General features: G+C 38.1%; 1 protein-coding gene across 1 annotated transcript in view; it reads left to right on the forward strand.

Moving 5' to 3' along the window:
- Positions 1-22537, forward strand: part of CFAP47 (cilia and flagella associated protein 47) — a 318966-nt gene that overhangs the window by 246567 nt on the left and 49862 nt on the right. Inside the window, exon 57 of the mRNA XM_060767112.2 lies at positions 9900-9992. Within this exon, the coding sequence (XP_060623095.2) occupies positions 9900-9992 (93 nt within the window). The remainder of the gene's footprint in view (positions 1-9899; positions 9993-22537) is intronic.

Below are 22537 nucleotides of genomic sequence, written 5' to 3' on the forward strand. Positions count from 1 at the left end.
AGAAACGCATGTCAAGCCAACCCTGACTGGGATCACCGTTCATCTGGAAAACAATGCCCTGACTGTGAAAGAACATGCAGGACAAGATTAGCCTCTATATGGTTACCTACAGACCCATCACCAAGACCCTACACTCGAAAGGCAATCAGCCTTGGACACGAAAGATCACTAATGATGATGATGCTACATTACTTAAAGTGAACTGTGGATTAATCACACCAGCTATGTTTAGACTTACACACACATTGATAGGATACTTTTTTAGTGGTTTGAATATTGAGAAACCACGTTTTGAATCCCTGGTGAAGGAATCCATAGGAGGACTCGGAACAAACATTGCTAAGGAAATCCCATGATACCTTTTCCTTAGGGTTGCTGTAATTGTGTGTGTGTGTGTATATATATACATACACACACACAAAAAAAAACCCTTTAAGGTGCATAAAAGCAGCACGCTGATCTCAGTCAAATTTATATTTAATTGGTTAACTGTATAGTTATTTTACATATTCTGAAAAAGTGAAGTTTGTACAAACATTTTGTTTCAATTTGGTTTTTTCCCTTCAAGAACAATTTACTTGAACATAAATCTCTGCATATGATATCCTGAAATGGAAAAGTGTATTTCTGTTCAGGGACATGTTCCTTTAACAAGAGTAGACACTATCTGTGTTGTAATGGTAATGTTGCACATAATTTATTTTGTAAGGTCCCTGAAGAAATGGCTTCTAGACTTTTGGTGTGTTTTGCTAGAAATCTGTTCACCTCAAATACATAGATAGGGCTGGAGTTTATACAGCTAGTTAATCACCAGCTGAAACAGATCTTATCAATTGAAAGGTTGGTAGTTTGAAGCCCGGATCAGGGTGAGTGCCCAACCTTCAGCCCAGATCACTGTCCACCTAAGTAGTTCAAAAACAGCAATGAGTAGATAAATTAGATACTGCTTAAGTGGGGAGGTATTTTATGGCATCATAAAAAAGGAAATATCAGAAAATGCCGGCGATCAAAGGAAAGGAGGAAGTCTGTGATCAAGGGTTCTTTGACATAGAGGATGGAATGACAGCACCCCTCTGTGGCCAGAATCGAGTACAACCTCCAGGATGCTGAAGTTGGGAAAATGTGTATATATATATATATATATACACACACACACACACCTCTATCTGTTGTCTCTCCTATCTGTTTAATGGCATTGAATGTGTGCGATATATGTGTTCTGTGATCTGCCTTGAGTACCCTTTGGGGTGAGAAGGGCAGAATATAAATGCAGCAAATAAATAAATAAATTGCTATCATATACATTATATTCATTGTTTAATGTTTTTTTAATAATATTTTTATTGGTTTATCACAATTGCTACATTTGTTATACATTTGTTATTACTGTTACATTTTGTACAACACACTCTTTAACATGTTATTTTATTGTTTTGCTTAAACATTTCCCCCCTTTTTATTTTCACCACAGTGCTCCCCTCCACCCATCTCAAGCCACAATTTTTACATATCATCTGTCCAAAATCTCATTTCTTCTTGTGACGGTAACTTTCCTTCCTTGTTTTTTAAACCATTTACAACAAATTTTCCCCATACAGCATCAAAGTCGCTTTGTTTCCATATACCTTTTTTAACCTTTAATATACATGTCAGCTTATCATTTATTGCTAATTTCCATGCTTCCTTATACCACTCCTCTATTTGTATATTCATTTCTTTTTTCCAATTCCTTGCTATGAGCAATCTTGCTATTGTTAATAAGTTTGTTATCGCTTCTTTATCCTCCTTTTTCAATTGCTTATTATTATATAATGATAATAAAGCTATACTAGGACTTTTATCAATTTTCATATTCATTATAACTTCTATTTCTCTAAATACTTTCTCCCAAAAGTTATTTACATATTTACATTGCCGCCACATGTGTATATATGTTCCTGGTTCTTGACACCATCTCCAACAATTTTTTGAATTATTTTTATCCATATATGCTATTCTTACTGGTGTCAGATACCACTTCCATATTAACTTGTAATAATTTTCTTTAGCCCGTATTGATAGATTTTTTAAATGTCTTTGTCCCCACAATTGTTGCCACTCTGTTTCACTTGTTTTTATCCCTAAATCTTCTTCCCAAATCTCTTTAAGGGTATTCTTTTTTATTTTTCCCTCATTCAGTTCAATTAATATCTTATAAATTTTGCTAATTATACCTCTCAAATTTTCATGTTCTTCTACAGCCCTTCCCTTCTGTATTATTTGTTCAAATTGATTAAGTTGGCTTCCATTTCTATTATTTTTTTCCCAATTTTTAAGCCATTGTTCTAATTGTATACAATGGAACCATGACAATTTTATTTCTTTAAACTCTTCCAACATCATTTCCTTCTTCATCCCACCTTCATCCAGTCCCCTATCCTATCTAAATTTATTTCCCTTACCTTTTTGTCCATTACTTTTTTTAGATTTTTTGGAAACTTCTTTTCCATCACTATTGGGATTATAATTGACCCCTCCCTTATTAACTTCCTCCTGTATTTGTTCCATACTTCTAATTGTTTAATGTTATGCCATCAGACAGTAAGCCTGGTTTGATTGTAGAAAGATCAATTGCAAATTTTTGTTAGCATCTATTCAGATTACATTGGATTATTTTGTTTTTACATGTGCTATAACAGGCCCTTTTTTTAAAAGGATAATTCATGTCCTTACTTCCATTTTGTTGTATTAGAACACAGATCACTAGAAATGTATTTTAATAGTTTGAATAGATGCTGCCTAAAGTTGCTTTGATTTCAGATAACATTGACTCCTTTCTGTGGAGAATGTGTGGGATATGCCTCATGTTTTCTGCAGAGTATATCAGTGTTCATATGTTCTTATTATGTGTGTGCTGCACATGTGTCATAATTTTAAGGCTTCTTGAAGTTGTCATTTGAATCTGAAGCTGTTTGAATTCGATTAAACCTACTCAGATGCTGTTAAAGAAGCACACACAATTTTTATTTAATCTTTAACATCATCTCCTAATGTATTATCATCTATATACATGCACAGAGTGGGAGATCTTGACAAGGTAATTGCTATGATCAGCATTTTTCCTGGAATATATTGGGATGAATCTCATTGTTCTAATTGGAAGGCATTTGCACCAAGTATTGCAATACTTGGTGTAAATCATTTCTTTTTACCAAGTTCAACCAAGAGTTATATTGTCCCAAAAGAGTCAGAAAGGAGATATAAGTAAGGTTTTCCATGCCCAAACACTAGTGAGAAAACATTTGAAGTGCATTGCATGTTTTTTTTTGTTTGCTTCAGTAAGAGGTCTGGAACAGAATGCACTTGACATTCATTCCGAACCATGAGCTCTAGTAGCATTTCAGAGAATCCATAGGCGAGTGCATTAATACTAACCATTGTGGATATTTTATTCTCCCTAGCATAAATAACTGAATTTATTTGCAGTCTTCTTTCCACTTTCTGGCTAAGGAACAGAAAGGAAATACTTCTTTCCATTTAGGCCAAACTTCATGATTACAAAAGCTGAACGCTTCTGATGCAGAGAATACAGTGCAATTCCTTTCTTATTTTAGGGATTTACTGATTTAAAACTTGACTTTTGACACCACATCATAAAACACTTAGGAAGTACAGCTTTAAGAAAGCTAGGTAAAAACCTGTCTGTGTCCAACATGAACAGGCACAGAGAATTCCTGATTCCATTAAGCATCTTGTACTGTACAGTGCAAATAAAAGTTAGCAAAAGTAAATTCATTACTACAGTAACATTAAAATATGTTTATCTGCATAAAGCTAGATTTACATATGAACAAAATCTCACAGAGTGAAATGAATTTAAAAGTGGAGCTAGCATTTATGCAAATGAATAGAGAGCTATGCTGTACTAAAAGATTAATGTCTCTGTGCAATTACTAATCAGTTGAGGGTGGTAATTGCTTCATCTTTGGGATCTGGCTTTATCTAGTTGTGTATGCAACTTAAGCTCTAAACTAATCACTGTTACAATATTTGAGATGGCATTTAGCTGACATAGTTCACTGACACAGTACAATTCTTGCCTCATTTTTGGGTTTATTAAAACAATCAGTATTTATAAAATGGAACTGTAGACAGTGTAACCCAGGGAGTTTATTTCCATGGTGAAATGGCTACTTTTCTTAAATGTCAATTTGGGAATGTTTCTGACTGCTCTTTTGCTACTCTGAGGATTTTTTAATTTAGGGGAAAAACTGAGTAGAATTAACGGTTAGATTCCTAGATCTATTGTTCTATTGTTTTTACTATTGACTGTAATTTGAAACTTCAAAGGCTATGTAATTTAATATGTATTTTAGTTGTGCATTTAATTGAGGGTAATAATGAAACAGTGATTGCAAGTAGTCCTGATTTTAATCTTTTTTTAAAAACATAATACATAACAGCATATTGTTCTATCAGGACATTAAACAGCATGGACCTTTTCTAAGATTACAATTCATACTTAATTAGAATTATTGAAAGCTGTGAGAATTGTGTCACAGTAAACATTAGAACAGATGCACTGAAATACTAAATTTTTGTTAATTTTTTGCACTTATTTAATCTTTGTACCACCTATTTTGGTATATATGTTTTGACTGTGTTGTACTCTACCTTGAGCTGTGAAGCAGGTAAGAAGGAAAATAATAATAATAATAATAATTGTTATGCATTCTAAACATAATAAAATTTAAGTCTATTCTCTACACAGGATTGTGCAGGATAATGGTTCCAAAATAAGTTTGGAACAGGAAAAACATTTTAGATAGTTTAAATAGCAAATTCACATTGAGAATATTTGGGCAGAACAATTCCCAATAATCTGTCTAATACGGTAGAATCCTGTGGTAACACTTAACATTTAACAAATATTCCGTTGTTTTCAAAACAAGGTGGAAAACATGAGGCCATCAGATGTTCCTAGACTGTATATCCCATTAGCTCTAATCAGCATGGTCAACGATCATGTATAATTGGAGCTGAAATCAAACAAAATGAAGTATTGATTTAAAAATTAGAATTCAGATAGCCTTGGATGGAATTATATGCCCTTTGAAGAACTGGATCTGCAGTTTGAAGTGTGCCACAGAGTTGAGTTTTAACCTGTATGATCAGGTGGCAGCTATAGTTAGAACTACTTGAACCTAGTTTGTGCCGCTTTGCGATATGTATCCACTAGGCTTGGGCGGTTTCGTTCGTTAATTTCGTAATTCGTTATTAATTCATATTTAAATTAGCTTACGATCCAATATTGAGCCATGCAGGACTACTGTGAGGAGTAATTAAAAATCGAAACAATTTTTCCAATTTATTTCGTATTGTTTCGTAATTGTTTCGTAATTGGTTCAAAATTGTTTCAAAATTGTTTCGTAATTGTTTCGTAATTATTTCCGTATGTCTGGTGCAAGTTTTATAGTTGTTGTTTGCTTTATCAATGATAAAAAATAAATTATCACACCAACAGTCAACAACAGAGGGAGAGGGAAGCTTCAGAAGTTCCCCCTGTCCCATCTGGAGGGTTTTTTAGCATATTACGCAATCGCGTCCGCCATTAACGAATCGATTCGTAATTTTACGGCATTTCGTATATTTCGAACATTTTTAAAGGAAAATTTCGGAATTCTTTAAAAAAACGAAACGCAAGCCCCCCCCCTAAAAATGAAACGGGTTTAGAACCAAATTTTTCCGTGGTTACCCAAGCCTAGTATCCACTTCTGACTAATATGGTACTGGCACAATGACATATGCCTTAGGATCTCATCACATGGAGGTCCTTGATGTGAGGGACAGTGGGGGAATCAATGGACAGTGGGGCAAATTGTGGGGCAGCGGGCTGAATCCACCACCCAGCATCCCACGTTACCCACATCACCCACTTGCCCATCACATGCCAGAAAGCGTACCTTTCCGGTATGCTCCCACGCTGTCCCCATTATTTCCAATCTGAAAACAGGTAGTCTCCTGTGTTCATAATTCCACATTGTAGAATACTTCACCACTCAGCCATCATGGAGCCCCACCGGAAGTAGCTGTGCATTATGTGATGAGATCCGGTGGGCTTTGTGCTGGCTGCTTTGGTGAAGTGTTGTAGGATGAAGGATTTGCCAACTGTGATTAGGTCTTTGGTTGCACTAAATGGTATACTGCATTGCATTTCATGTTGGAGCTATTTTTGAAGAGTCTTTGGAAAGAACAGTTGATGTAGAATGCTGCAATGTGAATGCTGCTGTGTATCTTTGCCCTAGATTTTATATTACATTTGTTCTGTAGAGACTACAGTCTAATTTTCCCCTCATTAACAATTAAAAATACTGGTAATGGCACTCAATGCTTAGGTCTTGGATATTTTAGTAACTTCTACACCTTTCTATGGCAGCTAGCTGTTCCCTAAGATTTCACAGGCCGTTCTCTGTGTCCCAACTATGGTTTCAACATCTGATGGAAACCAAAGAAACCAATTTATCAGTGATCACCAAACCAAAACTCTGGAATGCCTTGCTTTAACAAACAAAGATAGCAATCTTGCTCTTGCCATTTCACCATGTGGCAATAGTCTTTCTGTTCAGACAGTTATTCACTGGATTAGCTTTATCAATTGTTATACTTGCATTATTCATCTGTTTCTTTTATAATATGTCATTGTATTGTATTTTACTGTTATTTATATCTGTTGGTGGTGTTTCAGGATACATGGGCTATCTGGGGATTCAGTATTTCTTTGAATAAAATAAATAAACATCGGTAAGGTAACAGAATTTAAGGGGTAAAAATGAAGGGGAATTAAGTTGGGTAACTCTGTTGTTTTTGTATATACCACTGGGTATGCATGGATTGATAGAGTCACACCACAAGGTTAACAGCAATTCTCCATTCCTCTTAGAGAAAGCATACGTTCACCTGGTACCAATATTCCTCTGTAGAGCAATCTGCTAGATGATATGACAGTGCAGATGTAACATCATTTGATTCTTGACAGCTCATTTTCCCACTCTTGCTGTAATTCTTTTTCACACGTGCCATTCTCCCTACCAACTACAAAGTTGCTGAAATTGGTTTTCCATTATACTCTTTTTGGCTGTCATTGTAAGTATCAGAACTGCTAATTAGGTATCTGTGTGTTGATTCTGTGATCACTTTCACAACCTCATGTTTCAGATAATAGCTGCAAGATAGGCCAGAATTTTGAGCGTTTTTTTTAAAAGGGTAAAATGAGTATAATGGAGTGTATAGCAGGCTATAGTTTTTAATCTATATATAAATTTGTTTTGTTTGAGTTATCATAAATCATAGTAACTATGTGTTATATCATTGCCCTGTTGTCTGTTGTTTACTGTCCCAAAATTAGCTTGACTCATTGTATTAGCTAGCTTGATTGTCTGTAGTAGGTTTGAATCATCATGACCAATAAAATGAAACATATATTTTCAATATTATGTAAGAAAATAGAAAATATTAGAATCAGTGATGTTATTAAAATCAACATTCTTTGATGTGGGACATCAACCTCAGCAACTCCTAATACTTGCCTTGAATTCAAAGATTGGGCTTTTGGCACTTCAGTTCACTTTCAGAATGGTTTTTATTGGAAGTCACAGAAGAACTCCCTACCATCCATCCACTTGTTTCTCTGGCTGCTGCTATTTGAAGAGTTATAGTAGGGAATTATGTCTCCTTTAGCCATGCCCTGGTATGAGGTTGTTGTACTTCAGGCATATCATGGATCCTGCTCTATGGGGTAATTATTAACCTGCCTCTAATACTCTATTGTTGAGTGAGGTTCTGTGGTGTATGGTGGCCTCCCAATTCCATTGATTCCTGAATGAGGTAGAATGTCTGGACACATTTCATTCTGGCTTCAGGCCTGGTTTTGAGGCAGGGAGTGCTTTGGTTGATTTGATTGTTGCCCTCTGTATACAATGTTCTAGATAAAAAACAGCAGATGCCAGGGGGCTATTATTATTGCTTTTCTCTTTTTGTGGGAAGACCCCTGACTTATACAGAGGGCATATCAAAATCTACAATTTTGGCCCCAACACTTGCTGTCAACTTACTCAGTAGGTCAACCTATACACAAGTATATATTTGTATCATCTGCTTAGGAGCTAGCAGCCGCTGTGCTTTAACTTGATACTGACAGCAACAAAACTGTACTATAAGAAAGATATAACATATTTTAATGAAAATATATTTGGCTTTTTTCATTGGGTAAATGCTTAACAATATACTATAAAGCATAAAAAAATCACTGAGAGATTTATGTTCTTATCTTAGTCTAGTGTGTTATATACATAAATGGCAGAACATCTGACATCAGCTGAAGGCAACAGCTTTTTCAGAGATTCTGAGTTCGGTCAGTCTTTCCCTCTGGAAGCAGAAAATAGAATTTTGTTAGCAAAATTGGGAATCATGGTTTATTTCAAAACTAATTTCCAGTGCTGGCATAGTGAAAATTTTGAGTAAGTGTAGAACAATAAATTGCAATTCCAGTATGAAAGCAATTTACTGATGATGTATAAATATAATGAAATTTAGCTGCTGTAAGTCCCATCAGCTTTCTTGAGTTCAATTTTTTGAGACAAAACCAAGATGCAAGTCAAATGATGAAATATTGAAGTATTTCAAGCCTACTTAGTACTTTATTGGATGAAGCTGCTCTTCCACGTTGGTTGTGTGATCCTTGATATTGGATACATACTGGCATGAGCACCTTCATTGTCACACCTCGCTTCCTCTGCACAATTGATTCATTCCATGGTCTCACAACTGTACTTCTACATATCCTCATAAATGTACCCTCTTGCACTTGCATTCTTTTATAACTTTTGTCATTATTTTTAAAGCATTTTCATGGTTCCATTAATAGTTGTATAAAAAAGCCAAAATACTACTGTAAAGGAAAAAAAGAACTCGGGAATAGTGAGGGAAATGAGGGACAGGAGGAAAGGAGAATCCAATCTCTTGATGTCAATTCAGTTCTGGCATGCCAGCACAGAAGCAGAAGAAACCCATTACACAAGATACATGATCGGACTGTTGGAGGATTGGCAACTATTGAAGGCTATTGGTGGGAAAGGGTTAATTATAGGAAAAAAGCAAATCAACAGTGGAATGGAAATGGCATCATGTGATAGGGACCATCACTAAAGGTGCAGCTTTGCTCCTCTTATGTGTTAAAAAAGTCATATATTTCAGTGTGAATAACTTTCCATTTGCTGATATCAAATCAATACTGTTCTTTCTTAGGACTGCTTCACCAAATATTTCGTTATGATAACTGGATTTTTCTGTTGCTTGAAATTATAAAGTTTTATTATTTGGAGAGAATACCCTTCTATGTAGTGTATAGCCATCACTTAACTAAAGTCAACACCAACATGCATTTAAAATATTAACAATTCATTATTTGCATTCAAAAATTTCTATAAATAATGTGGCAAGAAATTGTAGAGTGCTGATTACTGGGAATAAACATCAATTGCTTTGATTTACATGTTCCAGTAGAGTATAAGTTATTTCAAGTTATGAACATTTTTCAGTTCAAACTTCTTAGTCCAGCCCCTTTTTAAAACTTTGGATTCTCTTAAGCTGGGAGAAAATAATCTGTATTTTATTCCAAGTATGTTCAGTAGGATTTTATTAGTATGTATAGTGATTTTTGGCATGCAGAGGAAAGAGATTAAAATGCAGAGAAACCTGAAAAAATGTCATCTTCTATTTCAAAGTATACTTTGAAGAGCATTCATCAGTTCTTACATTAGAGCAGTCCTTTGATCACATTTCAACCTCTAGTGAATTCCTTTCCTTGAATGTGACATTGAAATGCAACAGAATTTTTTTCTTTCTTGTTTCTTTTTTATTAGATCAGGAGCGTATCGTTCATGAGCCCGATACATGTACATTTCATCATTCCAGTAAAGACTCTGTTTTCTGGCTTCCACTCAAGGAAAAAATAGGTACACAGAAACATTGTTTATCTATTTTTCTACATGATTTGTTGTGCAGTTGTTGGAATGTATGTCTGTATAGTTTGTTCCTATGCAACAACAATAATTTATCACATGTTTAACTTTTAAATAACGGAGATTATAACCAGGATATAAGACTTAGACTAAAGTTGCAGCAGATATGGTCAGCTTCTATTGGTTAAAGGGCAGTTTGATCTGTTAGAATATTGCACCCTGGGCACAGTCCACCAAATTTGCTGCAATAATGGGATGGTACAGCAATAGAAAGTTGATGTAACATAGATTGCTACTTCCTGGAGGCTTCTGAGTGAATGAATGGATTTTTTTTTAAAGGTGTGACTCAGTGCATACTATTTCAAAGTAAAGTGCTTTGGCATGCGTGTTTGTCACTACCAAATTTCAATAGAAAATGTAATAGTTTGTGAAAGGAATGGATTGGAATTTATGCTGTTCACTGCCTAGGCTTTGAGGGAGCCATTTCCTCAATTCCACCATTCTTCAAAATCCTAGCTTGTGGGAAAATGGCCTAGCCTCCTTGCTGGAGGAGGCTAGGCCAGCAATTTCCTTGACATCCTTCCACTAACAGACAAAAACCTCTTTATTTGGGTCCTAATGAGCTGCTGTTCCACCCCCCCCCCCCACACACACACACTTACTAATGCATTTTAATTGCTTTTAGGGTTCTCTTAATCTGTTCAATGAATTAATATCTCTCTAATTAGAAGTTTAACTCCTGTGTCTTTTCTAAAGTTTTCATGAATTGGCTGCAGATGCTTTCCCAATAAGCCAGCTCATGTGAGCTATGTAGTTAACATTATGATCTATCTACCCTCAAATATCTTGCCAGGGTCTTTTATTCAGACAGATTCTAAACTTAGTAGCAATATACACCCACCATGTATGCACAATTTTTTGCAGAGACATTGTGCCTCCCAGATAAATCACAGCCTGTCAGCCATTCCCATGTATACCTCAAATTTCAGTAGCTAGCACTTCTGGAAATCTGGCAGCTGATGTGAAAGAAAAGCAGGGTATAAATAAACATAACATGATGATGATGATGATGATGATGATGATGATAATCCCTGCAATACATTAGCTTGATGGAGTGAGGAGTAGTAGGTTGAGGATGAGTGTGGGAGTATTGAATCCACGGGCAATCTGCCATTGGCTCAACACAAAGCTATGTCAGTTGATTAGGTGCCAGCAAGCAGTACTGTATGCACAGATTTCCCAGAGGTGGTGCCAAAGCTCTTGTTAGTGCTTCCATCTTGCTCTAGGATTCCCATATTTAAGGGAAAGCATTTGTGGCAGGGCAGATCCCCATTTCATATTTCTTACAAGTTCCCCTATAGTGGAGTGGGCAATTTGTGGTAATCCAGATGAAGTTGGTCTGTAATTGCCACCAGCCCATCAGTATAGCTTGTCATCAGGGATGGTGAAAATTGCAATCTAGATATATCAGAAGAGCCTCAAAGTTGCCAACTCCTGTTATATATTTGTAGCTTGCAGAAAATCTGAGAAATCCCAATGTACTATAATGATGTTTTATGTGTCCTGCCACTTTGATTATATTGTTTATCTACTTCATAACTTCTCTACATAATCTAGTAAAATAATAACTCTGGTTTTTGACAAATGGAGTCATTTAAATTGTTCGCTGTAGCGAAAGATTAATTTAATTAAAATGAATATACCTATCCTATTTCAGCACTGTAATTCTTTTCATTTTGATATTCTATCATATTTACTGGAATTAACAAACTGTTCTAAACATTGTTAATGGACAGATAATAAATCATTCCCAACACACTATTTTTGTTTTTATCAAAGAGAATTTAGTTTTTCCAGTTTCATATTTGGAACAGCAGTATTTGGATTAGAATAACTTGACCTGTTGAACCCAAGTAAATTTAGAAGGAATATTTGTTATTGCCACTACACTTCAATTTGTATTTAGTGATTAGTTAACTTTAATAGTGTTATCCCCCCCCCCCCATGCCAATGCAGAGGGAATATGACTCAGTCGTATAAATATACTAAATAATATAGATTTAATGTAAAATGACTTGGTACTTTAAGTTGCTGTTGGTTCAGTTTTATCTGATTTCTCTAAAGCAACAAATCATTGAAAATATGCTATGTGTGACCATTACAACCAAAACACAAATACTGTACCATTATGCTGCTCTATAATTGTAAAGAAAATAAAGTGAATGAGTTATATTTACCATATATATTCATGTACATGTTGAGTGCAGGTTTTTTGGGGGTGGGGGGTGTGTGGGGGGGGAATACAAGGAATGATCAGGGATTATGTTCAATAGATATGATATTTGGAATGGCCTAGTCTGCCATTGTTGAATTGTGCGATTTTAATGTTTTTAATTCCATGTTTTAATGTTAAATGATGTCATGTTTTATGATTTAATTGATAATTGTATGTTTTTATCATTATGTTAGGTTTCTGTAAGTGAGGCATTAAATTTTGCCATAATTATATTGAAAACCGCGTTGAATTCCCTGCTGGAGGGAGAAAAACAGTATACAAGTGAAGTAAATACATAAAATTATGAATTTCGACCTATGGATAATCATAGAATCATAGAATCATAGAATCAAAGAGTTGGAAGAGACCTCATGGGCCATCCAGTCCAACCCCCTGCCAAGAAGCAGGAATATTGCATTCAAATCACCCCTGACAGATGGCCATCCAGCCTCTGCTTAAAAGCTTCCAAAGAGGGAGCCTCCACCACACTCCGGGGCAGAGAGTTCCACTGCTGAACGGAAGAGACCTCATGGGCCATCCAGTCCAACCCCATTCTGCCAAGAAGCAGGAATATTGCATTCAAATCACCCCTGACAGATGGCCATCCAGCCTCTGCTTAAAAGCTTCCAAAGAGGGAGCCTCCACCACACTCCGGGGCAGAGAGTTCCACTGCTGAACGGCTCTCACAGTCAGGAAGTTCTTCCTAATGTTCAGATGGAATCTCCTCTCTTGTAGTTTGAAGCCATTGTTCCGCGTCCTAGTCTCCAAGGAAGCAGAAAACAAGCTTGCTCCCTCCTCCCTGTGGCTTCCTCTCACATATTGATACATGGCTATCATATCTCCTCTCAGCCTTCTCTTCTTCAGGCTAAACATGCCCAGTTCCCCAAGCCGCTCCTCATAGGGCTTCTTCTCCAGACCCTTGATCATTTTAGTCGCCCTCCTCTGGACACATTCCAGCTTGTCAATATCTCTCTTGAACTGTGGTGCCCAGAATTGGACACAATATTCCAGATGTGGTCTAACTAAAGCAGAATAGAGGGGTAGCATTACTTCCTTAGATCTAGACACTATGCTCCTCTTGATGCAGGCCAAAATCCCATTGGCTTTTTTTGCCGCCACATCACATTGTTGGCTCATGTTTAACTTGTTGTCCACGAGGACTCCAAGATCTTTTTCACACGTACTGCTCTCGAGCCAGGCGTCTCCCATTCTGTATCTTTGCATTTCATTTTTTCTGCCAAAGTGGAGTATCTTGCATTTGTCACTGTTGAACTTCATTTTGTTAGTTTTGGCCCATCTCTCTAATCTGTCAAGATCGTTTTGAATTCTGCTCCTGTCCTCTGGACTATTGGCTATCCCTCCCAATTTGGTGTCGTCTGCAAACTTGATGATCATGCCTTCTAGCCCTTCATCTAAGTCATTAATAAAGATGTTGAACAGGACCGGGCCCAGGACAGAACCCTGCAGCACTCCACTTGTCACTTCTTTCCAAGATGAGGAGGAAGCGTTAGTGAGCACTCTCTGTGTTCGTCCACTTAACCAATTACAGATCCACCTCACCGTAGCTTTGCCTAGCCCACATTGGACTAGTTTCCTTGCCAGAAGGTCATGGGGGACCTTGTCGAAGGCCTTACTGAAATCCAGGTATGCTACATCCACAGCATTCCCCGCATCTACCCAGCTTGTAACTCTATCGAAGAAAGAGATCAGATTAGTCTGGCATGACTTGTTTTTGATAAATCCATGTTGACTATTAGCGATGACTGCATTTGTTTCTAAGTGTTTGCAGACCGCTTCCTTAACAATCTTTTCCAAAATCTTGCCCGGTATCGACGTGAGGCTGACCGGACGGTAGTTGTTTGGGTCATCCTTTTTTCCCTTCTTGAAGATTGGGACCACATTGGCCCTCCTCCAATCTGCTGGAACTTCTCCCGTTCTCCAAGAACTCTCAAAGATGGTTGCCAATGGTTCCGAAATGACTTCCGCTAGTTCCTTCAATACTCTGGGGTGTAGTTGATCTGGCCCTGGGGACTTGAACTCATTAAGAGCGGCCAGGTATTCCTGGACGACTTCTTTCCCAATTTGGGGTTGGATGTCCTCCAATCCCTCATCCACTCCATCTTGCTGAGGTTGAAGACTCTCTTTTTGTGAGAAGACCGAGGCAAAGAAGGCATTAAGTAGTTCTGCCTTTTCCCTATCCCCTGTCAGCATTGCCCCATCTTCTCCGCGAAGAGGTCCTATCACCTCCTTGTTTTTCCTTTTTCTACTGACATAAGAATAGAAGCCCTTTTTATTGTTTTTAATGTCCCTGGCAAGCCTGAGCTCATTTTGTGCTTTAGCCTTGCGGACCTTTTCCTTACAGGTGTTGGCTAATTGTTTGAATTCTTCTTTGGTAATTTCTCCCTTTTTCCACTTCTTGTGCATGTCTCTTTTGTGTCTTAGCACAGTTAGAAGTTCTTTGGACATCCATTCTGGCTTCTTTGCACTTGTCCTATTTTTGAGGATAACTTGAGGATCACTCCATGGAGAGGGGAAACTGCCAGTGCTGCCTCAGGGGACCAGCTGCCCCCTTTCCACCACTACAATTTTCCCACCCAGGCATTCAAAAAGGCCATAAGTGGTGCCATGCAAACCTGTAGCTGGGGGAGGGGGGGGGGTCATACCACCTCTGAAAATTTTCAGGTTAAAAAATGCTGGATGGCTCATGAAATTTAACTGATTAACCAAAATCCCATACTAAGTCTATGAGAAGCAAAAATTAAGAGTCCCTCCAGAATTGCTGTTCTGAGATTTAAAGCCCTATTAGTTCCTGTTAGTGTTTATTTATTTATTTACGACATTTATATGCTGCCCTTCTCACCCCGAAGGGGACTCAGAGCTGCTTACAAGGTATATATACATACAGCATATTATATTATTAGCATAGTACAATATCAGTTTTAAATATTGCTATATTGTACTATACCAATTATATTGTAATATTATTAGTAATATTACATGTAATATAAATATATAATTATAATATCATGTTATTATTAGTATTATATTGCATTACATTATAATATTATAAATATTATATGTTTATACATTATATATTATATTATATTATATTATATTATTAGAATAGCACAGGAGACAAGGTGGAACTGTCCCCTGGCCTCCCCTCTCTTCGCTCTGGCCCAGAGCGGCAGTTGGTGCTGGGGGGAGGGGTCCTTTTATCCACCTGACTCCAGAAGATGCCCAAAGTTCTATCAAAGCAACTCAATGTTTTTGAGTTCCTGGCAAAAAAAAAAGGAAAAGCCAAATATTGAAACTAAGAAGGCAGCAGGTTGAGAATGATTGCAGCAGCTGGTACTGATGAAGACTCCAGAGCATGCATGTACACCTGGACTGCAAGTGAAAACTGAGGACTCTAGAAGCTCAGATGTCTTCCACTGGTTCATCTAATCCAAGCCTTGCCAAAGAAACCATGGAACATGAGCAAGGCATGAAGTTGTGCCCCTGTTAGACATTGAACTTTCTATGAACAAGACTGTTTCTGATGACCAAGTGAAAGCTCAATTAGTACAAAATGCACAGACTCCATTGTCAGGATATGTATTTCCTGTGGATAAGAAGAAGCATTTAAGTTTTCAACATAAATAGTTCAGTGGATTTTCCTAGTTAGCCTACTCATTTAATCTACAAGGTGCACTCTGTAAGTACTGCATGGTGTTTAGAGAAGTTGGGGTAAAGGTGTTCGTCAGAAGCTTGGTGCTTTGGTTGCTAAACCAATTGTGCGATGGAAAAATGCAATAAAAGTATTCAATGGACACCAAAATTACCATCAGAACAACTTGTGCTTGGCTGAAAATTTACAGTGCAAAACATCCTGATGTAACCTCTCATCACAATAAAGGAAAGCAGAAGAAAACAGAAGGAAACTCCACCAATTGTGGAAACTATTGTCCTTTGTGCCCGACAAGAACTGGCTTTAAGAGGGAGCAATGATTCAAGACCTATTACCTCCCAGGAACCTTTGCACAATGATAGTAATTTCAGGGCCTTATTGCGATATCATGCCAGATCAAGAGACACTTACCTGAAAAGTCATCTTGAAACTGCAGCTATGAATGCTCAATATACTAGTCCTCAAATACTGAATGAGCTAATAAACATTTGTAGTGACAAGATGGTCTAAAAATTATTGAAAGATGCAATGCATTTCTCTGATTTGGCAGATGAAACTTTGGATGTGAGTGCTAGGCTTGTGCATTTCAGCTGAACCTCGATCCATTTCTGCCGGCCAAATTTTGGGAGATCCCCGGATCAATTTTTATGTGTCTCCTGAAAATGGGCAGGTAGCCAAATAGTTGTTTTTGGTCCACAGCCAAAAAATGCAGCTAGGTCTGGCCTATTGTTGGCAATGGGGGGGGGGGCTTCCTGGGCTACCCTTCCTGTCATTTTTAGGGCAGTCAGGATGAAAATGACCATGCTTGGAAGACGCATCAACCACTGTTAGCCCACCAAGTTTCATAATGTTTGGGTCATCCCCTGATGTTTAGATATTTGATTTCTTTTTAGAACACAGAGAGAAATATAAATAGAGAGAATTTGTGTGCAAAGGAATTAAAGAAATAGGTAGATAACTAAGTAGTAGTTTTTAACCAGTACCTTGTATCATTTAGCGTTACTGTTGTTCCCTCTGTCTTCTCCCATCTGAATTTTTTTTATGAGTTCTTCTGTCAAGAAGGCATACTTTCTACATTTTGTTAGTGTTTGTTGTGTAACTTCCTTCATTATTATTATTCTTTTGTCCTTGTAGAAAATAGGTTTTCTGGCGTTTTCCTTCAGGATTTCATCCCGGGTGCTCTTTCTGCAGAAGCTTACCACTATATCTCTAGATGTTTTATTTTTTTCGCATATCCTGTGGGTACCCGGTATGTTCTGTCTACGTCTTGTCCGATAATTTCATCACTCACATTAAGTAGCTCCGCCAATAATTCAATTATTGTTCCTTTCAGGTTCTCTCCTTTTTCCTCCTCTAAATTTCGTATCCTTAGTTGATATTCCAGCTCTCTGTTTTCCAACAGATCAATTCTTTGTTGGAATTTTTGGTTCAGATCCTCCAGTTTGTTTATTTTATGCTCCCATTTCCCTTGTGATTTAATTATCTTTTGGTTTTATTTCTTCATATTGTCTACGTCAGTTCGTAGTTTGCCTATGTCTTCTTTTAGATCTGTTTTTATTTTTTGTATTTCTTGTTGCAGTTCTTGATGTTGTGTATCTTGTTTGGTGGATAAGCTTTTAATTTCAGCTAGAATTACTTTAAGTATGGATTCCTCTGAGATTGAATCTTTTTTTGTCTGTGTTGGAGTTTGTGATTGTGCCTTAGTCGGTTGTGTTGCCTTCCCTTTCGGGTTTGTTGCCGCCATATCTCTTGATTTTTGTACTTTTATTTATTATCTTTCTTATCTGAGTCCTTTATTCCTTATTCTTTCTTATTCTCCCTTCCTTTATTTCTTTGTTTACACTGTCGTGGCTCTTTTTCTTTTTCCTGTATTTTTGATCTTTATTCTCTCTGTGTTCTGTCGTTGGTCTCTGCTGCTCTCTCTTCTTCCCCTTATTCGTGAGTGCTTCTTCTTCCTTATTGATTTATGTATATTGTTAATTTTTGTTTCTGGTTTTGTTCTTATTTTTATTTTTGTTTATTTATTTATTTATTTATATCTATTTTTGTTTATTTTATTTATTTTTGATTATTTTGTTAATTATTGTTATTATTTTTAGTTATTTTTTGAATATTTGCATGTTCGTTTGTCCCTTTCTTCTTTATTTTCTCTGTGTTTACCTTCTTTGGGCCGTCTCCTTCCTCTTCTCGCTCCACTTCTCGTGAGATTTTCTTCTTTCTTCTCTTCTCGTGTTAGTTGGTTGGGCGCTCCTCCTCGCGCGCGCGTGCGCAGCACGATGCAGTTGCACTCCAAGCACGCGCACCGTGTGGCTCTCCTCTTCTCCTCCTCCCCTTCTCCCCTCCTTTGTCGCCTCCCCTGTCGCCTTCCCTGTTTCTGTGTGTCTTGTCTGGCCTTGGTCCCAAGGTCGCGCTCTTCCAGAATGTTTCCAGCGTCTTCAAGGTCAGTTTTTGTTTTTGTTTTTTCCCTTTGTCTTTCTCCTTCTTTCTTTGTCTGGTTGGGGGAGGGGGGGGTTGGCTTCTTTGTCTTTAAGTATTAACTGTTTAAAAAGAAAAATATGGTGCCCTAGTTTTAGGCAGAAACAGACTAGGGCAATATTGTATTTGAGTCTCCTTTGGCTCTGCAGTAGCGGTTTTTAGCTTTCTTTCTCTAGCTTTCTGGCAGCTTTTATATCTTTGTTTCTCAGTTTCTCTCCGTTTTTCCTATTTTGGACCACAACCTGCTGTACCTGGGGGCCTGGGAGGGTCCTCAGGGCGTCTTTCTCTGAAGCGTCCTTTGGAGTCCACTCCTACCATGTGCCCCTCTATCGGTTATGCCGTCCCTTTGTAGGGAGGGAGCCCGATGGTTAGGCTCTACCCAGCTGTGATCTGTAGGAGTATATTAGCTGTCTGTCGCTTGTATATTTATAGCTCTTAACCTTGTCTTAGTCTGTTGCTATTGCTGCCGTCCGCTAGATCCGCCACAATTCCCCATTGATTGAATCTTTATCCTCTCCCCCCTCTTTCTTCTTCCCCCCCCCTTCTCTTCCCCCTTTACCTTTGGATCGTCCCAGTTATTTATCTTCAGTATTTGTTTGTTGTTTGGTATTTTGGGTTTCCAGCAGTTCCTATGTTTTCCTATGTTTCCCGTCTCCTGTAGTTTCCTGGTCTCTCCAGTCACTGATTATTCTGTTGTTTAGAATGTCATCAACGTCGGCTACTCACTTTGAAGAAAATGCATCGTTTAAATAAGTCTGTTTTCTTCTCTTCTTTCTCTTTTTTTCTAATGTTTGTGTTGGAAGCTATGGAGGTGTTTTGGATGCCATATGGCATCTGCCATGGAGATGAGCCGCCCCCTGCGGTGCCACGTTACCGGGTGTTTTTGGGTGCCTCCTTGAGGGGGGCACCTCTTAAACACCGTCGGCCATCTGCACTATGGGGTCTTGTCCTCTGGGGCCTCAGACCACCCAACAGAGAGAGGGATCTACCCCTCGGGCTCGTCAAACCTGGCAATCTCTTGTTGAGAGCAGAGGAGATGCGTCCTCCACCATTCAGCCTCCAACCGGAAGTCCCGATAACTAAGTAGTAGTTTTCTGAGAATGAGGTTTTTCTGTTTGTTTGCTGGGATTATTATTAATAATAATAATTGTTAATATTTGAAAAGTATTTTCTGAAGGAGAGGAGGGGAGGAAAAAGCTGAATGGTGACTTGAGGCCCTCAGCACTACCGAAATATTTTTTTAAAGAAAATCGCACCAAGAGCAAAGATATGCTCTTTCTTTCTCCCAAGTCCTCATACACATGAACTCACCCCACACACCCATCCCACACCTTCCCAACTCCCAGTCTCACTAAATATAAAGAATCAAGAAAATAAAGGAAAATAAAAAGATTCAATACTAGATAGAGGCCAAGCCAAACCAAGCCAAAAAATAAAGCTGAGAGCAAGTGACAAGGCAGTCTGACTGAAGCACCTCTTTAGAGCCAGGAACCAACTGAGAGCAATGGAGAGGTTCACCCCATTAAATAGGCACAGCTTGCATGAGACATGTCAGAGTGTCTGACTGGCTTGACAGGCAGGGTTCACAGGAAAACCCCATGAAAGCATGCAGCAGCCCTTTTGCATGTCGCATGATGCTGAATAGGAGAGGAGGAGCTGTGACTGGCTGCCATGTGACCCAAAAAAACATGGTGTCTGAGCCCTTTCCATTATGGCCAGCTGAACAAGCCAGATTGGCCAAAGGGAATTGACCAAACCAAAACCACGTACAAGCCTAGTGAGTAACTCAGAACAGTTAACGATAAGAGATGACTTTATCAACTTTGTGAAAATAAGTGATATGACAGATGGATGATTTGCAGACATTATTTTGAAAACACTGAAAAAAATGGGCTGAACCTGCAACAGGGTCATAATTGCCTGGATGTATACAGTCATCAGATACTTCTGAGTCATAATTGCCTGTGCTCCACTAATATGACCACTCACATTAGCAGCTCCTAATGGAGTGGTCATACTAGTGGAGCACAAGCAATTATGACTCAGAAGTATCTGATGACTGTATACATCCACTGCAGTGATAACTCAGATCCTTTCTATACAGTCCTTATATTACAGGATCTGATTCCAGATTATCTGCTTATTCTGGATTATATGGCAGTGGAGACTCATGTAACCCAGTTTAAAGCATATAACCTGGGATCAGATCCTGGGATGTAAGGACAGTGTAGAAGGGGCCTCACTTAGGCCCCATCTACACTGCCATATAATCCATATTATCAAAGCAGATAATCCATACTATCTGCTTTGAACTGCATTATTGGAGTCTACACTGTCATATAATGCAGGCCAAAGCTAATAATCTATCTGGTTTTTATATGGCAGTGTAGAAGGGGCCTAAATTTGGCATTTGCAAAGACTTGCAGCATTCCACCTGTCAGAAACTGCCAAGGAACAATATCATCTGTGTGCAATTTCCTCAGAGCATCATCCATCAGACTGAAACTGCTGAAGAAAAATACAAAAGATGGTTTCCCTGAATCAAGAGTAAGTAATCTGTTGCCGCTTTGTCAAACCCATTGGGTTGAGTGACATGATGCAATTTACATTTTGTTGAACTGTACAGTATGGAGGTGAGAACACTTGAAGAACTAAAAGAGAGTCCTCTATACAATAGTGAGACTTCTTCCTGAGGTAGACACCTTCTTTTAGCTGTTCTGAATGCTGAATTTGTAGTAACCATCACATCCTAAGAACGCTTCTGTAATCATCCCTTCAGCTTAGCAAAACAGTACAAAGAGTAGATATGGACATTTTTGGTTGTCTGCAACATGTCTGTAGTCTCTTGGAAAAAGCCAGGAAGATGTGCACAGAATCTGTGAAAGAATTTCAGTAAATCTTTAACACAGCAAGATCAGTAGTGGAGTCTATGGGTGGTCAAGTTAGGATTCCTCACATGTGTTCAAAACAGACTTGTGAAAACTACATCCAGGCAACTTCTCCAACACCAGTGGAATATTATAGGCTAAATCATCCAGTTTCTGGACTTTTTCTGCAGTCAGTTTCAAGATAGGTTTACAAGGCACAGAGAAGTAGTTCAGGAACTGCAAGTGTTCCTCCCTATTACTTGTGGCCATTTAAATCCAACTTGAACAAGTGCACAGAACTTTACAATGAATGCCTTCAAAATACTGACACACTGATGGAAGAATTTGACTTGTGGTATAGAAAATGGAAAAAGATTGCACCTGCAGAAAAACCATCAAATGCACTGGAAGCATATCTTGTCTCTGATAGTTTTTTTTTTTCCAAATGTGAAGAAACTTCTTCAGATTTCTGCAACATTGTCAGTGTATTTTATAGAACCATATAGTTAGCACATCATGAGCAATAGAATTTAGTGAAAATTATTGACCTTGGGTTTTGGGAGTTGTAGTTCACCTACAACCAGAGAAACGGTGATCTCCACCAACAATGGGCCTGAATCGAACTTAGCACACAGAACCCCCATGACCAACTGAACATATTGGAAGAGTTTGAGGGGAACTGACCTTCATTTCCAGGAGTTGTACATCCGGAGATACTATGATCACCACTGACAATAGACCGAGACCAAACTTGGCACACAGAACCCCCATGACCAACTGAACCTATTGTAGGGTTTTGAAGGGACCGACTTGCCATGGTGGGAGTTGTAGTTTACCCTGCAGTGAGTGCACATGAACTCCACCAATGATGCATCTAGAGCAAACTTTCTCAACATGACAAACTTTAACTACTGATGGAGTTTCCAGGGGTTGACCTGGCATGGTGTGAGTTGTAGTTCACCCAGAATCTTTTGTAAATTAATAATAAAAAAACATTGACTTCTTCAAATAACCTGGGCAACACCGGGTACCAAGCTAATATATAAATATAAATTAGAAGGTCTGTTAATTTTTCCCATTCAGAGGCCCAAACTAAGCTTTACAATAATCATATAATTACTGGCAAAATAAACCTCCATAAGCTCTCTATTTTTAATATTTAATTTGACTCATTGATCATCTGATTGCAGATGAATCTGAACAGAATAATGTTGGAACTGGCAGTTGCAACATTTTCATTCAGACAAGAACA

Source organism: Anolis sagrei, chromosome 3 (assembly GCF_037176765.1).
Source record: "Anolis sagrei isolate rAnoSag1 chromosome 3, rAnoSag1.mat, whole genome shotgun sequence".
Lineage (NCBI taxonomy): Eukaryota > Metazoa > Chordata > Lepidosauria > Squamata > Dactyloidae > Anolis > Anolis sagrei.